The 18670-nt window shown below is 30.7% G+C and overlaps 1 protein-coding gene across 4 annotated transcripts in view; it reads right to left on the reverse strand.

Annotated features, from left to right (window-relative positions):
- LOC140437463 (uncharacterized) overlaps positions 1-18670 on the reverse strand; it is a 519890-nt gene that overhangs the window by 37677 nt on the left and 463543 nt on the right. For all 4 annotated transcript variants that reach the window (XM_072527008.1, XM_072527009.1, XM_072527006.1 and 1 more), the window contains one exon: positions 8907-9108. In XM_072527008.1, the coding sequence (XP_072383109.1) occupies positions 8907-9108 (202 nt within the window). The remainder of the gene's footprint in view (positions 1-8906; positions 9109-18670) is intronic.

Below are 18670 nucleotides of genomic sequence, written 5' to 3' on the forward strand. Positions count from 1 at the left end.
TCGATTTGGTATCCTGTTTTAGTTTTTTCCTTTTTAATTATTTCATCCATGATCAGGTTGAACAATAGAAGACTCAGGAAATCTCCCTGTCTTATCCCATTGCCAGCTTTAATTGGGGCAGTTAGTTCTTCTTATACTTTTACTTTAATTGTGTTATTTTGGTAGAAATTTTCGATCGTTTTGATCGTTATTCTTTGAGTTAACGTTAACTGAGATAACGTCCTTTAATTTGACCCGGTCAAATGCATTTGTACAGTTGTTTGACTCTTGTTTTATACAGAAACAATATTTCAGATAAGATATTATACAGATAATATTTTTAATTACTATTGAACTGGGAATAAGCCACAATTAAAGGTTAAAATACGTTTATTGACGTTTCAATTTCCACTTCGGAAATCGTTCTCAAAATACAAACATTTTTTTTTTTTTTTTTTTATTTTTTTTTGTATTTTGAGAACGATTTCCGAAGTGGAAATTGAAACGTCAATAAACGTATTTTAACCTTTAATTGTGGCTTATTCCCAGTTAAATAGTAATTAATTTAAAATGCCACAAGAAAATAGCTTCAGAACAATATGATAATACATATTTTTGTCGATGAGTTTAAAAATTTTCCTGAATACCTTTTATAACGTCATTATTTTAGAAAAGAGGAACAAAACTATGAGAAAACTATCAAGAAATAGGTGTAATATCAAAGGGAAGACTAAATCCAAAAATACTGAAGAAAAAATATATTAAGCGACAAAGAGCAAAAATGGTGAAAACCAGACAGGCGTCAGCGCTGCGTGGATGACATTTACACACGAAAAAACTGTTGAAACCGAGTTAGTACCGAGATCAGCAGTTTGGGAAACAATGCACAAACTAATTGGGAATAGAGAAACAATTAATCGAGGCCACAAAAATCTGTTTAAAGAAATCGAAGTATTAGAAGCAATGGGAATCATAGGGAAATTTAATACAACAAAGGATCTTGTGCACGGATGTTCCTGATATCCAGTGCTATATTAACTAAAGGAAAAAATGACAATGGGATACAGCAAGAAACATATACAATTAAGCTTTGCAGATAATCAAGTAGTTACTCCATAAGACTAGAATTCCAAAGATGGTAAGACAAGATGAGGAAGTTATTAAAGACGATCTCGAGATTACCTTCTCTAAAACAGAATACCTAACAACAATAGAAGGAAGATTAGAATATTTACTAATAAACGACAACATAATAATAAAAAGAAGATATAAGTACAAGTACCTATAGTGGAGGAAATGACGGTTTTCTGCTCAGAATTATTTTGTACGAATGGATTTGCTTGAAATTTTGACAGTAGGTAGAAAATAGCTCAAAGATCAAATCATTAAATTTTCCTTTGCGGGTGGTTACCACTCCAACTCGGGGTGTAAAAAGTTTATAAAAAAACATGATAATTGCTAACATAGTGAATTTTAAGACAAAAATGCTGTTTGGAGTTTTTTCGAAAAGTCAATATTTGTGAAGTTATTCGTTACTGAAAGTTCACAAATTACATGCCAAAAAAAAAGGATGCTCTTAAACGATTTTTCACGAATAAGTACAAAAATTTAGATTTTATCGAGAAAACTGTTTGGACATAAAATGAAGCTTATAAAACAAAGAAATTAATTTTTAATTATTACCGTAAACTTAATATTAACAAAGTTATGGCTGTTTGAAAGAAGACTTTTATTCATCAAATAAAAAAATCCAAACATACGATGTTGAATAAGCGGAAAACGGTAAGTTTTCATGGAAAACCTATTAAAACTTTTTTAAAGATCTTAAAATCTATTCGCTGTTCATTTACAATTAACTTTATTTATATACAAACATTTTATTCTAAAAGTTTAACTGGTTTAAAATGTTTAGTTTTAAAAAAATCCAGTCTAAAATGAAGACAAAAAAACTTCTTTTTTCAAAATAACAGCAAAAAAAGAGTGAAATACAAAAAACAGCTTTTTTTAACGAAGGTTTTGATTTTTTTATTTCTATAGACTAAAAATTAAAAGAGATGATTGTTTAAAGCTTGTATTGGCATGTGTTTAGCATCATCTTCAAGCACTTCAGTGCAGCCCTTTTTAAAATAAAGAATTTGAAAAAAATTGAATATAGACCACTTTGTATTTTATTTTAAAAGATACAAAGTGGTGTAGATTACATTTTTTTTCAAACCCTTTGTTTTAAAATGGTTGCGTTGAAACGGCTTAAAGATGGTGCTAAACGCATACGAATACATCCTTTAAACAATCTTCCTCCTCATTCCTTAAGTCCTTGTCAGTGCATGGTGACACTCTAAATATTATTGGCTTACTGCCTCTATTGGCTACGATACTGTGTCATATGGACGGCTTCATGTAGGGATTTTTCCATCAGAGTCTTCATTTGGTCTGCCCATCATGTTGGAGATCTTCCTCTTGGTCTTCGGCCTTTTACCTTTCCTTCTACTACCAATAGTTCCACGGTCCCTGCTCTTCTAGCTATGTGGCCAAAGTCAATTAGATATGCTCGGTTTACTTTTTTTAATAACCTGTCTTTTATATGAATTTCTTCCAGAATTGATAGGTTGGTTCTGTGTTCTCTCCAGGATACGCGTAGAATTCTTCTGTAGACTCAGATTTCTAAGGCTAGATCATATTCCTCTTGATTTTTTTGAGAGTACATGTTTCAGCTGCGTATATAGCAATAGGAAAAATAGTGACATTGACCAACCTGAGCTTAGTATTTCTTGTTACTGTTCGATCTTTCCATTTTTTAATTAGTTTAGCTGTTACGGTTCGGGCCATTGCTAGTCTACGCTTTAATTCTGCAGAGAAATCGCCATTGTTGGTTATCAGGGAGCTCAAGTATATAAATCTGTCTACCACTACGAAATTCGCCACTTGGTGTACTGTATTTTTGTTTTTGCGGTGTTGATCTGCAGATCGAATTCTTCGCTTATCCGGCTTAACCGTTCAGTAATGGTAATCATTTCGACTTCATTCGCTGCTAGTTTAAACAATCATATCTCATTTAATTTTTAGTCTATAGAAATAATAAAAAAATCAAAATCTTCAGTAAAAAAAAAAAAAAGTTTTTTTGTATTGTAGTCCTTTTCTGTATCTCTTTTAGTTTAAGTTTAGTTTAAGTTTTTTAAAAAAAGGTGATTGTTAAGAAATGCCGAAAATAGTGTCTTCACTTTAAACTCGGATTTTTTCAAAACTAAACCTTCTAAACTAGTTAAACTTCCAGAATCTAACGTTTGTTTATAAATGAAGTAAATTTTAAAAGAACAATGAATAGTTTCAACCAGGGTGGTTTTGGTCAGGATGAGTTTGTTACTTTCTGCATCACAAAAAATGTAAGTGGACTTTATTTTATTTATAACTTACCTTAATTTTTATGCAAATCTCTTTTAAGAGTATATAGTCATTTTAAAGGTTTTTTAACATTTATATTGACTTTTCGAAAAACTCCAAATAATATTTTTGTCTTAAAATTAACTATTTTAGCAATTATCATGTTTTTTTTTTAAAACTTTTTAAACATAAAAATTGTGGTGGTAACAGCCTTCACAGAAAAAGCACATATTGACATAGGATAGCTTTTGATCTTTGAGCTACTTTTTAATTATTGTCAAAATTTCAAGAAAATCGATGCATATAAAAAAATTCAAAGGTTTCCTATTATTTTTACCGTCATATCCTGGATTACTATGGTTTACAACGAAAAACACCTGAACATGAAAACAAAAACAAAAATCTATAAAACATTAGTGCGAAATATTATGAGTATGGCGCAGAAAATTTGGTATTAAAACAAATAAAAAGGGGTAAGGTAGTTGCAAAAAAATGGAATCACTTATATAATAAGAATGGGTAGAATAAAGAACGAGTAAATAAGACAAAGAACATCGCTAGAACAAGCAATATATACAAGGGAAGATTGAAGCGGTATGCACATTTAAGAAGATCTCTTTACAGCAGATGTATATTCTTAATTTTATTTAAGTTTTATCTCAATATGTCTATGTCATATAAATCACTACTTGTAAAAACATACTACATGTGTAAATCAAAATACTGGATACCCGGTTTAGCGAAAATATCAACATCGTTTGTGTTACGAAAGGTGGTTCCCAGTAAAGAGTGTAATTTCTATGAATTGAATTATTCTAATTTGTTATTTTTGCATTAGTTAAGTAAATTTAGATGGGTTATTTCAATAATGATGACTTTTTCTGTCGTAATTAGATTATGTCATCACCCGCATCTTATATAAAAACTGATAATTTTAAATTAAACTAATTTTAAAAACTTCTAAATTCCCAAAAGTCTGATTACCAATTACTGTCTTTCAAGAACAGGATTTTCAAGACTCCCGATAAATTGCAGTTAACAAGAAACATTCTAAAATGAAAAAAGAAGTAAAAAATATATAACAATGTTACCTCTGATGGCAGTACAAAAGCTAAAAAGGAGAAAGAAATGGTTAACAAGGTAAAAGCCATCTAAATTGACGGGCAACATGATATCACAGATATTGTCAGATAAAATACTCTACAATTCGATAGAGAAAAAGCATGGATATCCGGATAAAAATGACGCAGACCTTTTTTCAATCGAAATGATCCAACTAGAGTATTTTATAAGAACACTTTTATTTAGGGAAAATATTGTACGGGCATGAATACATTCAATATTTGAAGATAATGATTAACCGATTAATTTGAATTATGGAACGCTTAAAAGAAATTTAGCAATTTATAATCCTAATTAACAAAAAATGTAAATATTTACAATTTTATAGACCGTGGTCCGGAATTATTTCTTACGGACATTTCGTCCGCAACTGCTGCTGAGAATAACTCAAAATATGTTAAGAAACCTCAATAAAGAATAATTGTAGACCAGGGCCTATAAAACAATAAACAATTATACAGAATACACCTATACGAAAACAGAAAATTAATATAAACTATTAAAGTACCGGCATATGGTATGTTCACGGATTGGTGGGATAAAGAGATCAATAACTATTCAAAGGACTACGGCACGTTAGTTCCGCGGCGTATGTATTATTTTTGCAGTTGCAGTAAAACTATTACTATGATTACATACGATTTAAGTATAAATTCTAACACACTTCATAATTTCAATGTTAGTGTCATTTCAGTGTCATAGTTTCAATTATATATATATATATATATATATATATATATATATATATATATATATATATATATACAAACAACACAGTTTATTAGGGTTGCAGTCAGAAAATTGGCCGGAATGTTAATGAAACACTCTTTTGACTTTTTGTCTAGCTTTCAGAATGGTTTTATTCCTTTTTTAAGACATAGTCGTTGAGATTATTTATAAAAGCATTGACACTCACCATTAATAACACACATATAAAATATAAAATAATGGACAAAATACATTCTAAAATTTTTTAAATTTAGGTAAAGACAATAAAACTTTGTTTATGGCATCTTTTGCTGGCGTGTTTTAACTCTGAGAGGAGAGATTTAAAGGACAGTTTAAGGAGAGTTAAAAGACACCAGCAAAAGATGCCATAAACAAAGTTTTATTATCTTTACCTAAATTTTAACAGAAGAATGTAGCGAATAAGTTGGATCACAAGAACAACCAACGTAAAAGTGCTGTCAAGGATGAATACTCGTCCCAACTGTTGAAGATCGTCAAAGTTAGAAAAACCTCATATCTGGGACATATAATGTACCTCAAGCAATACGAACAACTACAAGTAACTGAGGGAAAAATGGAAGAAAAACGATGTATAGGAAGAAAGAAAAAATGGTGGCGCAGAAATATAAGAAACTTGACCAGAACTGAAGGAAACGCTCTCATACACCAAGACCACATAGAGAAAGTACATAGGAGGAAGAGGAATTAAGGCACCAGGAAATACGTTTTTAATCTACTTTGAGGGGAACCTCAAACAAACTGACGTGGTGAATTTTTTAGGGGTATCGGCTTTTCCAGTATTTTGACAATTATTTTATATGTTGATATTTTTTCCTTTTCCGTTTTATATTACTATGATTTGGTCAATCTGTTTTTACTCATTCCTCTCTTTTCACCTTTACCATACCTTTTGGATTCCATCACCTGCTTTGTTATTTTACCTTGGCCTATTTTGTAGATGTATTTATAAAAGTTAAGTTATCCGGTTAGAATTTTTAATAATATCCATCCTTTCTGCTAAGAATTTTTTAACATCCTTACTTCTTATTTTTATTCAGTCGAAAGTTGTGTTCTCTGGGTCAAGTTTAGTTCTCTACTTGATTTTTTTTCCGAAAATTATATTTTTTAAGGTTGAGTTAATTTCATTCATTTTTTGCTCTATTTGAAATTTATAACTCCATTTTTCTATCTTTGATATGATTGCTCTGCAGATGTTTGAACGCAGATACTATTTTTGCATGTAAATATTATTAGACTTCTGTTGGTATGTTTGCACTTAAGCATAGTCTTCGTTTTCTTGACATTTATGTCCATTTTTTGTTTTTACGTTTCTTCTAACCCTATATCTATTAGCTATTAGTCCTTGTCTTTTTCCTTATTTTCTGCTATTATTCATTATCCTCTGCATACAATAATGTTTCCAATGTAATTTCTAATAAGTTACTGTAAACTATTGTAGTTTGTGTAGATGTCTTGCATCTTTTATTCTATTATTCTTCTTCTATTATTTGAAAATACCTGACTTCTACGTAAACTTTAGAAATAAAAGTAATGGGAATTTACTTCTATGGTATTTCTGTTCACATTTAGGAGTTTGTGTCAGTATACTTTTATAATTAATATTGCACACTTGATTTTTTAAGCTAAACTCAATTATTGAAAGTGAAAATGTTTTTTGATTCTAATAAGTATTTAAAAAATAAATTATCAAGAGTTCTAAAAACATAAATTATCCAAACTGTGATTCATGTTAGTATCAAATTTCTTTAAATCTACTTGATTGGCTTTTGCAAAAATCAGAGAATGGCTTAATACCAATCCGTACTACTAACCCTCTTGCTCCCCACACTTGGCTTGAGCAAATTACTTGTAGATGCACGAACGGTTTCCAAAAAAATTGGTGGGTGGAGAAAACTGGGAATAAGCTGTTCAATGTTGTACAAAGAATGTATGGGCGTTAATAATGATCACGTTTATATCTGCCATATTTGTGACGAAGATATTGTTACTGATATTGTTGCAGATATAGATATTGTATTTAAAAATATTTCGACTTTAATTTAAATTTAAATGAAATGTAAAATTTAATTAAATAAGTTTATTTTTAACATTGAATTACGCGTAGATAAATTATTTATTGCATAAAAAATCATTAATGGACGAGTGTGTACAGGAATGTAGATAGAAAATATTTTTTAAATCCAATCAAACAGCTAAAAATAGATCGGTTTCATTTTCTGTAAACGAATCCAAAGCTGTATTTTAATTCACCTCTAAATTCCATTGCATATCCAATATTATGTTTGTTTGTAACATGTCGAGCGATATATACATTTTTTAATTATATTTGTACATAAATAATTCATCAAATTACTGATTTCTATCATAATTACTACTTTCAAATAAAACAAATAAACTGTTTTAATGTTTTACTCTCGTGTTTTTTTTAAATATGTCAATATTCAACTTTATTGTCGCTGCTAGAAATTTTTAGACGTTTGTAATTTTGTATATATATATATATATATATATATATATATATATATATATATATATATATATATATACAAAACTCTCGTGTTTTTTTTAAACAGCAACATACCCATTAATCTGAAGCGGAAAGTCTTCGATCAATGTGGTCTTCTAGAAATGAACGGTGCGGAAACACTGTCTCTAACAAAAAACAATGCTTTAAATCTTAAAGTAGGACAAAGAATAATGAAACATTCAATTATATAAGTTGACAATAAAAGACGAGATCACAAACGAAGACTTACGAAACATAACCATAGTTACAGATGTGGTAGAGAGAACTTGTATATTGAAATAGAAATGGGTTGGCCACATGGCAAGGGTGAAGGATGGAAGGTGGATACTCAAGTTAACAAAATGGAGACCAAGAACAGATAAACGAACCAGGGGAAAACCACCTACTTATTACCCAGGGGCAATATAGTCTGCGAAAGATGACGAAAAATTGGATTCACACTGCCTAAGACCGTGCACTCTGGATTCAAACGGGAAGTCTATGTCCTGCAGTGGACTTAAAACGAGCTTATGATTATGATTATATATATAATAAAAACAATTTATATATATATATATATTTATATATATATATATATATATATATATATATATATATATATATATATATATAAAATTTACACTTCAGCAAAAGTTTCTGTGTATGAATCGGTATCATGAATATGCGAAAATAACGTTATAAGATCCTAATGTTACCGATTCATACACAGAATGTTTGACGAATTATACTGTTGCACCATATATATGTCGTTTCAATTCATATATATATATATATATATATATATATATATATATATATATATATATATATATAAATAATATGTGCTGGTATATTAGGCGTTACGCCCCTCCGCTAGAGACCTATGGAGAAGTATCACTGAGTCGCAAGCCCTCATCTCTTGCCATACTACTCATCCATGGGTCGATCAGATACACCAGCGTATTATAGTTTAAGTAACAGATTCATTTAGAATTTAAAACTACTAAGTTAGCCTTTTTTCCGTCTTCTATTTTTCTTTTCTGGCCAGAAACTTCGATAGTGAAGCGAATGCGAGTTGGCCGCCTGCCTCGCTTGGCTATCTAACCGACTGGATGTGTAAAGATTCATGGTTATAAATTGTACTACCCTTGATAACAAAAAAAGGTCTTACCGTATTCTATGAGCAGGTAATTAGTATATTTTTTGAGTATTTGTGACATATCGTGCTTGTAGAACCAGTACTCAGTCACAACAATGTTAACGATTGTCATGGTGAGGATTGAGACTGCCAAATAGAGCAACATTTCTTGCCGTCTTGGAGATAGAACACATATACAGGCAATAATCCCTCCGCATATGCCGATTATAATGTTCTGAAAAATAAAAAAATAATTGAACGAAAATTGTTGATTTATCAGTATTAAAACAAAATGTAAATGCGCAAAGTATGTGAGAAACAAAACATTTGAAAATTATTTTATCAAAAATGATCTTCTTTATTTTTGATAGTTACGTATGTACACCTATGAAAAAAAACATGATAAACCTTATATAGATTTCAAAACATAAGACAGTGAAAATGAAAAGTTGAGTTATGTATTTTATAGAATGAGATAAAAGTGATTTTTTGTTTATAAAGTGGCATCCCATATATGTGCCTTACCAGATAACCTGGTCTTTCAAGACAAATTGGGTCTAATATTACCAAACATATTAACAATATAACAAAATAAAACCAGTTGCTTATTACTGTTTCCAGTATATTATCACTATTTATTACAGCACACTTTGACGTGTAAACTTCATTCGCTTTTGTCCTAATTTTATACCTACCAGTTTGAATAGTTTAGTTTCACTTAATTTCACAACAAGAAAGCTGGAATATTTAGGCCACATTACCAGAGGTGCGAAATATGAGATATTAAGGCTCATAATGCCAGGTAAAATCAAGGGTAAAAGATCCATAGGAAGACGAAGAATTTCCTAGCTGAGAAACCTAAGAGAGTGGTATAGTTGCAGCTCAGTAGATCTTTTTAGAGCAGCCACCAATAAGGTACGGATAGCTGTGATGATAGCCAACCTCCGATAGGAGAAGGAACTACAAGAAGAAGAAGTTTCACTTAAACCTACTAGTAACATTTGGTACTAGGTACCTTTGTTCATGGTTCCGGGTTTGATTCTTAATCATTTCATTGATGGTTTTCATATCCAAGTAAATAGTCTTTGATAATATACCACGGGATGTCAACTATGCCTCGAAGTATTTTATTCTACAATTGCGTTCGTTATCACATTTGTGTTGCTTGCACTACTGACACCAGCTTATTGCGCCTAAACAAATCAGAAACGCCAGCAAGTCAAATTAATCAAGAATTTCTTAAAATATTAAGCAAATATGGTAGCTGTTTCAAAGTTTACACTGATGACCCCAAAAACGAAGACGAAACTTGGGCAGAAATCTACTCATTTTATTATAAAGAAGCTTATAAATTACTTTCATATATAACAACGTTCTCTGCTGAACTGTATGTGGTACTAAAAGCACTAGTTCTGATAGTTAACAAAAATAAAAAGAGATATTATTATTACAGATTCTCTCAGCTCAATAATGGCATTAAACCAACTACTGTAATCATCCACTATTTCTTCTCATTAAAAAGGAACTAAAACATGCAGAAAATATGAGCATTAAAGTTAATATTATATGATTACCGTCATATACTGGAATCTAAGGAAACGAGGTTGTAGACAAAATAGCAAAAAATGCATCTACTAACCCAAACACAGAAAAGAATACGAAATCTCTTCACACCGACCTGAAAGCATTCTTTAAAGGAAAGATTAATTCAATATGAAAGGATACATGAAAGAACTCCCCAACTAAGCTATACGAAGTTGATATTAATCATCAAAAATTTCCAAAATTTAACAATAGAAGAGAACAAGTAACCTTCACTCGCCTCCGGATTGGTCATACTCGGTTAACACACGACTACCTACTAAAACGTGCTGATAAACCTGTGTCTTAACGGTAAAACATTGTTTATTGCAGTGCCCCAAGTATGATGTGCAACGCAAAATGTATACCGTACCATCAACATTAAATAGTGCTATTGGAAAAGACAGTGATACTAAAAATATTATCGCCTTTCTCAAAGACTGCAAGCTGTTATCAAAAATCTAATATTTTACTTTGTATAGATTTAGGTTTATTTCTAATTATGTATTCATCATCATCATCAGTAGCTCGACAACCCTTTCTGGGCCCTGGCTTGTTCTAGGATTTTCCGCCATTCTGTTCTGTTCCTTGCTTTGTTTTTCCAGTTGGTAATCTTAAGTGTTATCAGATCTTGTTCCATGTATTTAAGTTTGGGTCTTCCCCTTGACCTTCTCCCTACTGGTGTTTGCCTCATTATATGTTTTGGTGTTTCAGTCTTTAACATCCGTTTAACATGGCCCATCCAGTGTAGACGTCCGATCTTTATGGATGTTATGACCTCGGGTTCATTGTATGCTGTGTATAGTTCAAAATTATATTTTCTGCGCCATATGTTATTTTCTTTCTATTTATGTATTGCTATGGTTAATATTCTATTGTTAAGTTCTAACTTTTTTTGACAATCCATACACGCTAATAACCCTGCGTGGTTGATACGTCATGTAAGGAAAAAAAAATTCTGTAATTCTTGTAATTTCTTGTAATTTCTCAGTTCTCTATGATTGAAATATATCGTAACCTGTATGACATACACTTCTGAACTTGCTAAACTATATACGGATTGAACAAAATATACATATATTTCTAATAACTTAAAAATAAGTGCCACAAGTGAATCATAAATAAAAATACACAAGAAAAAGGATTAGAGAACCACCCAGAGGCTTATCAAATGAGTAAATGAAATATTCAATGGCAAATCAGATGCTGAAAATGGAGAATTCAGTAGATCTAAAATTAAAAGAACACCCACATAGAAACAAAACTTTTTTTCGATAATACGGAGCCCTTAGTCCCCGCCACTGGAGGTAGGTGTATTATACAGGTAGATAAGCCCAATATGATTATAAACAGGTCTCCGAGCTGACGATGCATTTCTGGCTGCCTAATCACTCTACAAATATTTTTAAAGGTTGTTTTTGAGAGTGAATACCAATAAAATTATGGCGAAAGCGATTTTACTTTTTTTTATACCGGGTAATTGAAAACATGTTTTTAAATTTAACACTGTTTGGAGAATAATGGGCAACTTCTTTCGTTTTTTGGTTTGTTTTTAGATTATAAAAATGTGTCAAAGCACATTTTGAATTTCAGTTTAAACGAGTAACTATAAAATACCGCTATAAACGATAAGAATGAAATTCTACTTCCTGTTAAAATTATAAAATTATATACTAAAGACATAGCAGCAATGTTTTAATGATCTGCTAAAGGATGAAAATACGGAGAACTTAACAATTCCTTTGTAGCTTCTATTTTATAAAAAAAAAACTAATAAAATTGGCGAATAAGTGGCGATTTTCTATTTGAAAAATGAATTTTGCTTTTTTTAGTACTAAAATATTGTAGCTACGTAGAACTTTAACTGTGAAGAAAAACGAAAAAATCTTTCTTTTTTCATTTTCAATTTCATTTGAATTTTTTGAAACATTTTCTTGTCCTTAAAAGTTATCGTTTCAATTAAGCTGATACATTTAGTAATTAGAAGTAAAGGACAAATAAAAACAAGAGGAAAGAATTTTTTTTTTGTTTGGGAATACTTTTTATTTATTTTATCTGAACAATTTTAGCAACCACTTAGTCATTATTTCTAAATATATATATATATATATATATATATATATATATATATATATATATATATAAAATGTTGGAACTGTTTATCAATAATTCTACTTTTAAAAATCCTCATTACAAAATAAAACACCATTATTTGCAGTTCGTTTCAAATAATAAAAAACAACGAATAATGGAACAATACAACTTGCTGAAATGGCAAGTATTGAAACATATTGTGTAGAGCCGTTTTTTGCACATTATGTATTGTGAGGATATTGATTTCAGTCTCGTTTTCTCGCAATTAAACTTTAAGTAAAAAATGAATACGAAAAACTACCATTTTACAAACAGAAGGTTTAATATCTTGATGTGTAGTATATTTTTTCCCATTAACCTTTGTCTTCCCACGTCGGTAAAATTACGTGGAGTCCCATTTGCACCTCGGAGAAAAAAATGCGTATATTTAATTTTTATTATAAGAAAATGAAATAAAATCTTAAATTAACACATTTTTATTACATCAAAGGGTATATTCAACAAAAAAATAATTTCCATCATTTAATTAAATTAACTGTAGGCATAAAAAATAAATCTTAGTACCGAAAACTAGTCTGAAGTTTCTTGGCATCGGGTGCAAATTACTTGCTTGATATGGTGTTCTGCACATACAAAATTTTTACACTGCTTACAAAATTGCCTTTATTTACGATCTTTATTTCGTCTACATAAGTAGCAACGTCCACTTGAAGATCGTTCACAGGCTGCTTCCATTTGCATCTTCACCAGCGCCAACTCTGGAACGACATCTTGCATGTACTACTTCAACGTCTTACTGAATCGTACTCCCTCATTATATCGCCTGGTAATATTTTCTTTTACTAAAGCTTCTCCTAGATGTATTCTCCTATACAACATAAGATGTAAGCGTTCAGGCCAGAAATATCCAAAATTTGGCCAAACACTGCCATTGGCCATCGGTTGCATATCCTACGAGCAGAGTATTGCTTTACCATCTTATCTGTGGTATCTATTTCGTTCGATGTTCTGTTCTTAGAGTTGCGACATGCGCGTAGTAATTTGCAAAGCCACCGATAATACAGATGACACAGATTCCCACGCGGGTTACGAATGTACCCAAAGCCGATCATAATTTATTTGTTTTTAATTTGAAACATCGTTACTGATTTTATGAATAGGATATTATTTGCAATACCCTAATGGACACAAAATAAAATTAGCCAAACGAAACAGGCGCTAATTTCAAAAATATTACAAAAAATGTGTATCTGGGGTACAGCTGTACCCCATCCGGGAAGACGAAGGTTAAAGATTTAATGTTTTATTTCAAACATGAAATATCAAACCCGGAGACACATCATAACAAGATAACAAGAAGTTGAGAGACCTCTCTTTGATAGTATTTGTACTACTACTTTACTTTCATATATATATATATATATATATATATATATATATATATATATATATATATATATATATATATATATATATATATATATATATATATATATATATATATATATATATATATATATATATATATATGTGTGTGTAAAGATATAATTTAATATGGAAACTATAAAACAAGCTTAAGATTAGAATAAAAAGATGAGAGAAAAGTGTCAACAAAAAGAGAATTTTAAACTAATAGACTACCAAGGTTTTCTAACAACAAATAGAGAAAAACTGCTTAAAATAACAGAAAACTTCTACACTGAACTATATACAAGTCGTCAACAAATACGGAACGGTACAGTACAAAGCATCAGCGAAAAAAAATAACCAAGCATGGATCGGAGCTTATGCCTGATATAACTGAAGAAGAAATCAGAAACTCATTAAAAGAAATGAAAAATAAAAAGTCCTGGGCGAAGACAGCGTAGTGATAGAGGCGTAAAACGTAAAGAGAAGGAAAACACTGATAAAACAGATTACAGACTATTTAATATGTCTTAAAAATGAAATAATTCCATCTCGGCGGAACAACGACATAACAAATAGTTTTCCATAAAAAGGTGATATTACCGAGCTTGAGAACTACACACCGGTAAGCCTTCTTTGTGACTTTTGTAAGCAATTCACCAAAATTATTGCCAAAGGCTTGGAAGGTAAACTGGAAATCTATCAATCAAGAGAACAAGCAGGTTTCAGGAAAAGTTACGGGACAAGTGATCATCTTAAAGCAATTAAAATCCTGATAGAAAAGGACTTGGCGTTTATCGGTTTCCATAAAGCATTTAACACAGTAGAACTAACATCAATAGTAGCAGCACCGGAAAAACTTTTATTAAAATTTTTAAAAAATATCCAAAATAGATTTATAAATTTTCAGAACGTTTTTGATCCGAATTTGAACGTTGGAACTAGCCTCATAATAAGGTCAGATGACCCTTAAATTACATAATTTAAGTAACGAATATTTCTGAAAATTTATAAATCTATTTTGGATAATTTTTAAAAATTTTAGCAAAAATTTTATACCATTTTACAAACAGATGTTTTTACTTTTACCAATCACCAAAGGTTTTTATTTTTCCCCATTTAAATTTGCACATAATAATACGGCGAGCCTTTACTTAGCAGATTTATCAGCATTGCTCTTTTTATTACGAAATTTAAAAGGTTTACTTGGTAAGGCTCGATAATACAGACCAGTCTCGTCACGTTATAAATATCTGTAGGTAAATAGCCACTTATAAATTTGGCAGTTTTCTTTGCTACGCTAAAATGTTGTCAGGGTTAACATTTACAGCTTCTCCAGAAATTGCTCTAAATTTAATGTTATGTCTTCAGCAAAATTTGTCAAGCCAACCATTGGAAGCTTTAAAATTCAAATTGAGTTCTTTCGTCGCCTCTAAAGCTCTTTGTTTTACTATCGGTCCAGATATTGGAATGTTCTTACTTCCCACTTTACAAAACCAATCGAACGATGTATAGTATCAATGAAAATATCTTCAGTTTTAATCCTCTTTTTTGTTGAACATTTTTACTTTCACTATACCACTTTTTTAAATCGGCCTTTTTCTTTAAAATGTCGTTGACTTGAGTTTTTCCTATTTGAAACTTTTCGGCCAAAACTCAAACACTATAATTATTTTTTTCAGATGCTTCTATCACCGATATTTTTTCTTCTAAACTTAAAAACTTTCTTTTAGTCGAAGACATTGTTACCCTTAGATTGGATCGCAAGCGAATATCGCAGCTAAATTAGAAAAGTGTACAAAGGATGAATACATTCTAAAATAAGTTTTTCCAAATCAAACTCGATGTATCCAAAGTACCTAGTTTTATGACCATAAACACCTACTTATATAATTAGTTTTATGGCTACAATAAGTTATGTACAGGTTAATATATATTTGTACATATTTGGATATCCGGAGCCCCAAATTTATATTTAGATATTTATATAATGTTATTCCTTGTGTTAAGGAAGTTTTTAAATTTTATAAGCACTAAATTTTTAAAATCTTGTATAGGTATTACAAAGTGCTACCAACTGTGAAATTTTTAGGGTATTAGAGGATAGTAATAACATCTCCTAGGGTAGTGAAGATTGTCGCAGTGGAGAGGATTTTCATGCATGCAGGGCTCTGCAGGAAGTGCGGTATTTATTCCCTAGCTTTTTGTGGGATAAGAATGAACTAGGAACAACAAAAAAAGCAACAAGGGAGATGAAAAATACAGTCTCAGTCATTTGGAAACTATAAAAATGACTCACGTTACACGCTATACTTACGAAGATAATAAGGAACTGCTGGAAAGTATTAGGAAAACCACGATGAAGCTGAGCAAAAATCGAACAAGGTTCGGCAAGCATGGGCGGTATAATGAGAAAAAAAGGATCCAAAAGGGATTGGAAAGCAGGCGCTAAAGCCTATTCGAAAGTCAGAAACATAGATGTAGGTTATACACAAAAGATCTTTCTAAACCGGGTTAAATGACCCATTTACCTACAATCTACAATATCTACATGTTACCCTATATTACGCTAGGATTGTTTTGCAATGAAATCGAATATAATAACTAGACCAATTAGTGTTTGTTAGTTTTTATAATTATCTTTTCACAAATCCTTTTGATTATAAATTTATTTTACCATTCATCATTATCATCATCACACAGCCTGTAATGTTTACTGCTGAACATATGCCTTCCTCAGTAGTCTTCATTGTTAACACCGTAACAAAAATACTAACCAGTAAGTTATCAAAAATACTTAAAAAATCAGATTTAGAAGAAATGCAATAGAGTCTGAGGCTATACATCTACTATATAATAAATAAGTACCATTGGATATCATAAAACTGGTAGAAAATGTTATATTTGGTTAGTGTTGTTACATGGCACCGAAAACTGGACTCTGAAGGCTGATACAATCAATCACCAACTAGAGGCGTTTGAGATGTGGTTGCATAGTAGAATGCTCCAAATACCGTGGATAGCGATGCAGACCAACGAGGTCGATTAGCTGAAGACCGTGAACAAAATCAAACGGTAAAAAGCTTAATAAAAATAATGTTGGGCAGACGATGCAGTGTTGATATTGGAGAATAAAGACGACTAACAGATAGTGCTAAATCGTTTTGATATGACGTTTAATATGAAAATATCGCTAGAAAAAGACAAAGTATAATAAAAAAAAACCAATAAGCAGCAAACTATAAATAGAAAACAACTAATGAAATTTAAATATTTCGAAATCAATCTGTCAAGAGGCAATAATATCCAGGGAACAAGTGGCACAAGCAAGTAAAACAGCAGGATGCCTTAACGACACAATATGGAGAAACAAATATCCAAATTTAGAAATGAAAACGCGCAAATATTAATCTGTAGTTAGGCCTATCATGACCCACACCGCTGAAAAGAAACCAGAAACTAGCACAACAAGAACATGCCTGAAAACAGATGAAATTAAAATTTTAACAAGAATAACAAGAAAGACACTGATGGATTGGATAGGTGAAGAAGTAACATCAAAAATCACGTAAATTGTCACATTAGAAGGCTGGCAGCAAATAGAATAGTTAGAACAGCTCAAGATAAGTCATTAATCTCAAGAAGATAGCAATTCCAATAGAATAATAGACAATGTTGAAGAAAAAATACAATTTGCATAGATAAATAAACAAGAAAAATTCATTCTCTATTTGTACTTTAGCTTTCTGGGGTTTCAATTTTGCGGAATTTCTGATATCCTCCTCGTCTTTCTTTCTTAAAATTGCAAGCCGTTTGTCATATCTATCTATATCAAATATGTACATTTTTCAAACTCATTAAAGTATTATGTACATATTAATTAACGTTTAAGCACCATTTTATTAACACTTTGACTTATTTCGATCTAGTGTTTTACAGATCCTGTTGTGTATTCTATTCAAAAAGTATTTAGACATGATTCATTTTCGATATAGGTATAAACATTGAGATTAAATAGTATTACTTTCAAAGAAGAAAGGTAGTTGTCCTTTGAGCTATAAGTAACACACATCTCTAAATATATAAATACTACCAAAGTTTTATGAGTTTGTCTTGAAATAACAATTTATAGTCACACCCGTGACAAGTACTTAAACACGTCGGTTTGAAAATTACTGCAATCAACTACGAAATAACAACAATAAAGGATTTTTAACTGTTTACTTGTTGTACAACCATCTATTACAAACAACAATTAATCAATCCATTATGTAGGTAGTAAACATCGATATAATAATTGTTGTGTTCTTCGTTTTTTAGAAAAATTGCAATTTTTGCACGTGTTTATACATACACTCATATACAAAATCACAAATATGTATAAATACTTTCCTCATAAATGATATTTTTACAGGTATGCAGGTGTAAAGTATGTTTGAAGATTTGTTCAATAAGGTTCCTCTTTAAAACTTGTCGAATATATTAAATGGATGTTAAAAGATAAATTGATAGATGGATGAGTAGAAGGTGGTCCAGAAATATATAAAAATCATAATAAATTGGACTGGCCAAACTATAAAGGTCTATCAGTAACAAGCACTCTTGGTCGTCTATATGAAAAATTCTTTCTCCTTCTTCCTAATTTATTCTAGACGAATCTTCTGTTAAACTTCATTCCCCTGCATCGACGTCCAGGTTGATGCTTCACCTTTTTT

The sequence above is a fragment of the Diabrotica undecimpunctata genome, chromosome 3 (assembly GCF_040954645.1).
Source record: "Diabrotica undecimpunctata isolate CICGRU chromosome 3, icDiaUnde3, whole genome shotgun sequence".
NCBI classification, from domain to species: Eukaryota; Metazoa; Arthropoda; class Insecta; order Coleoptera; family Chrysomelidae; genus Diabrotica; species Diabrotica undecimpunctata.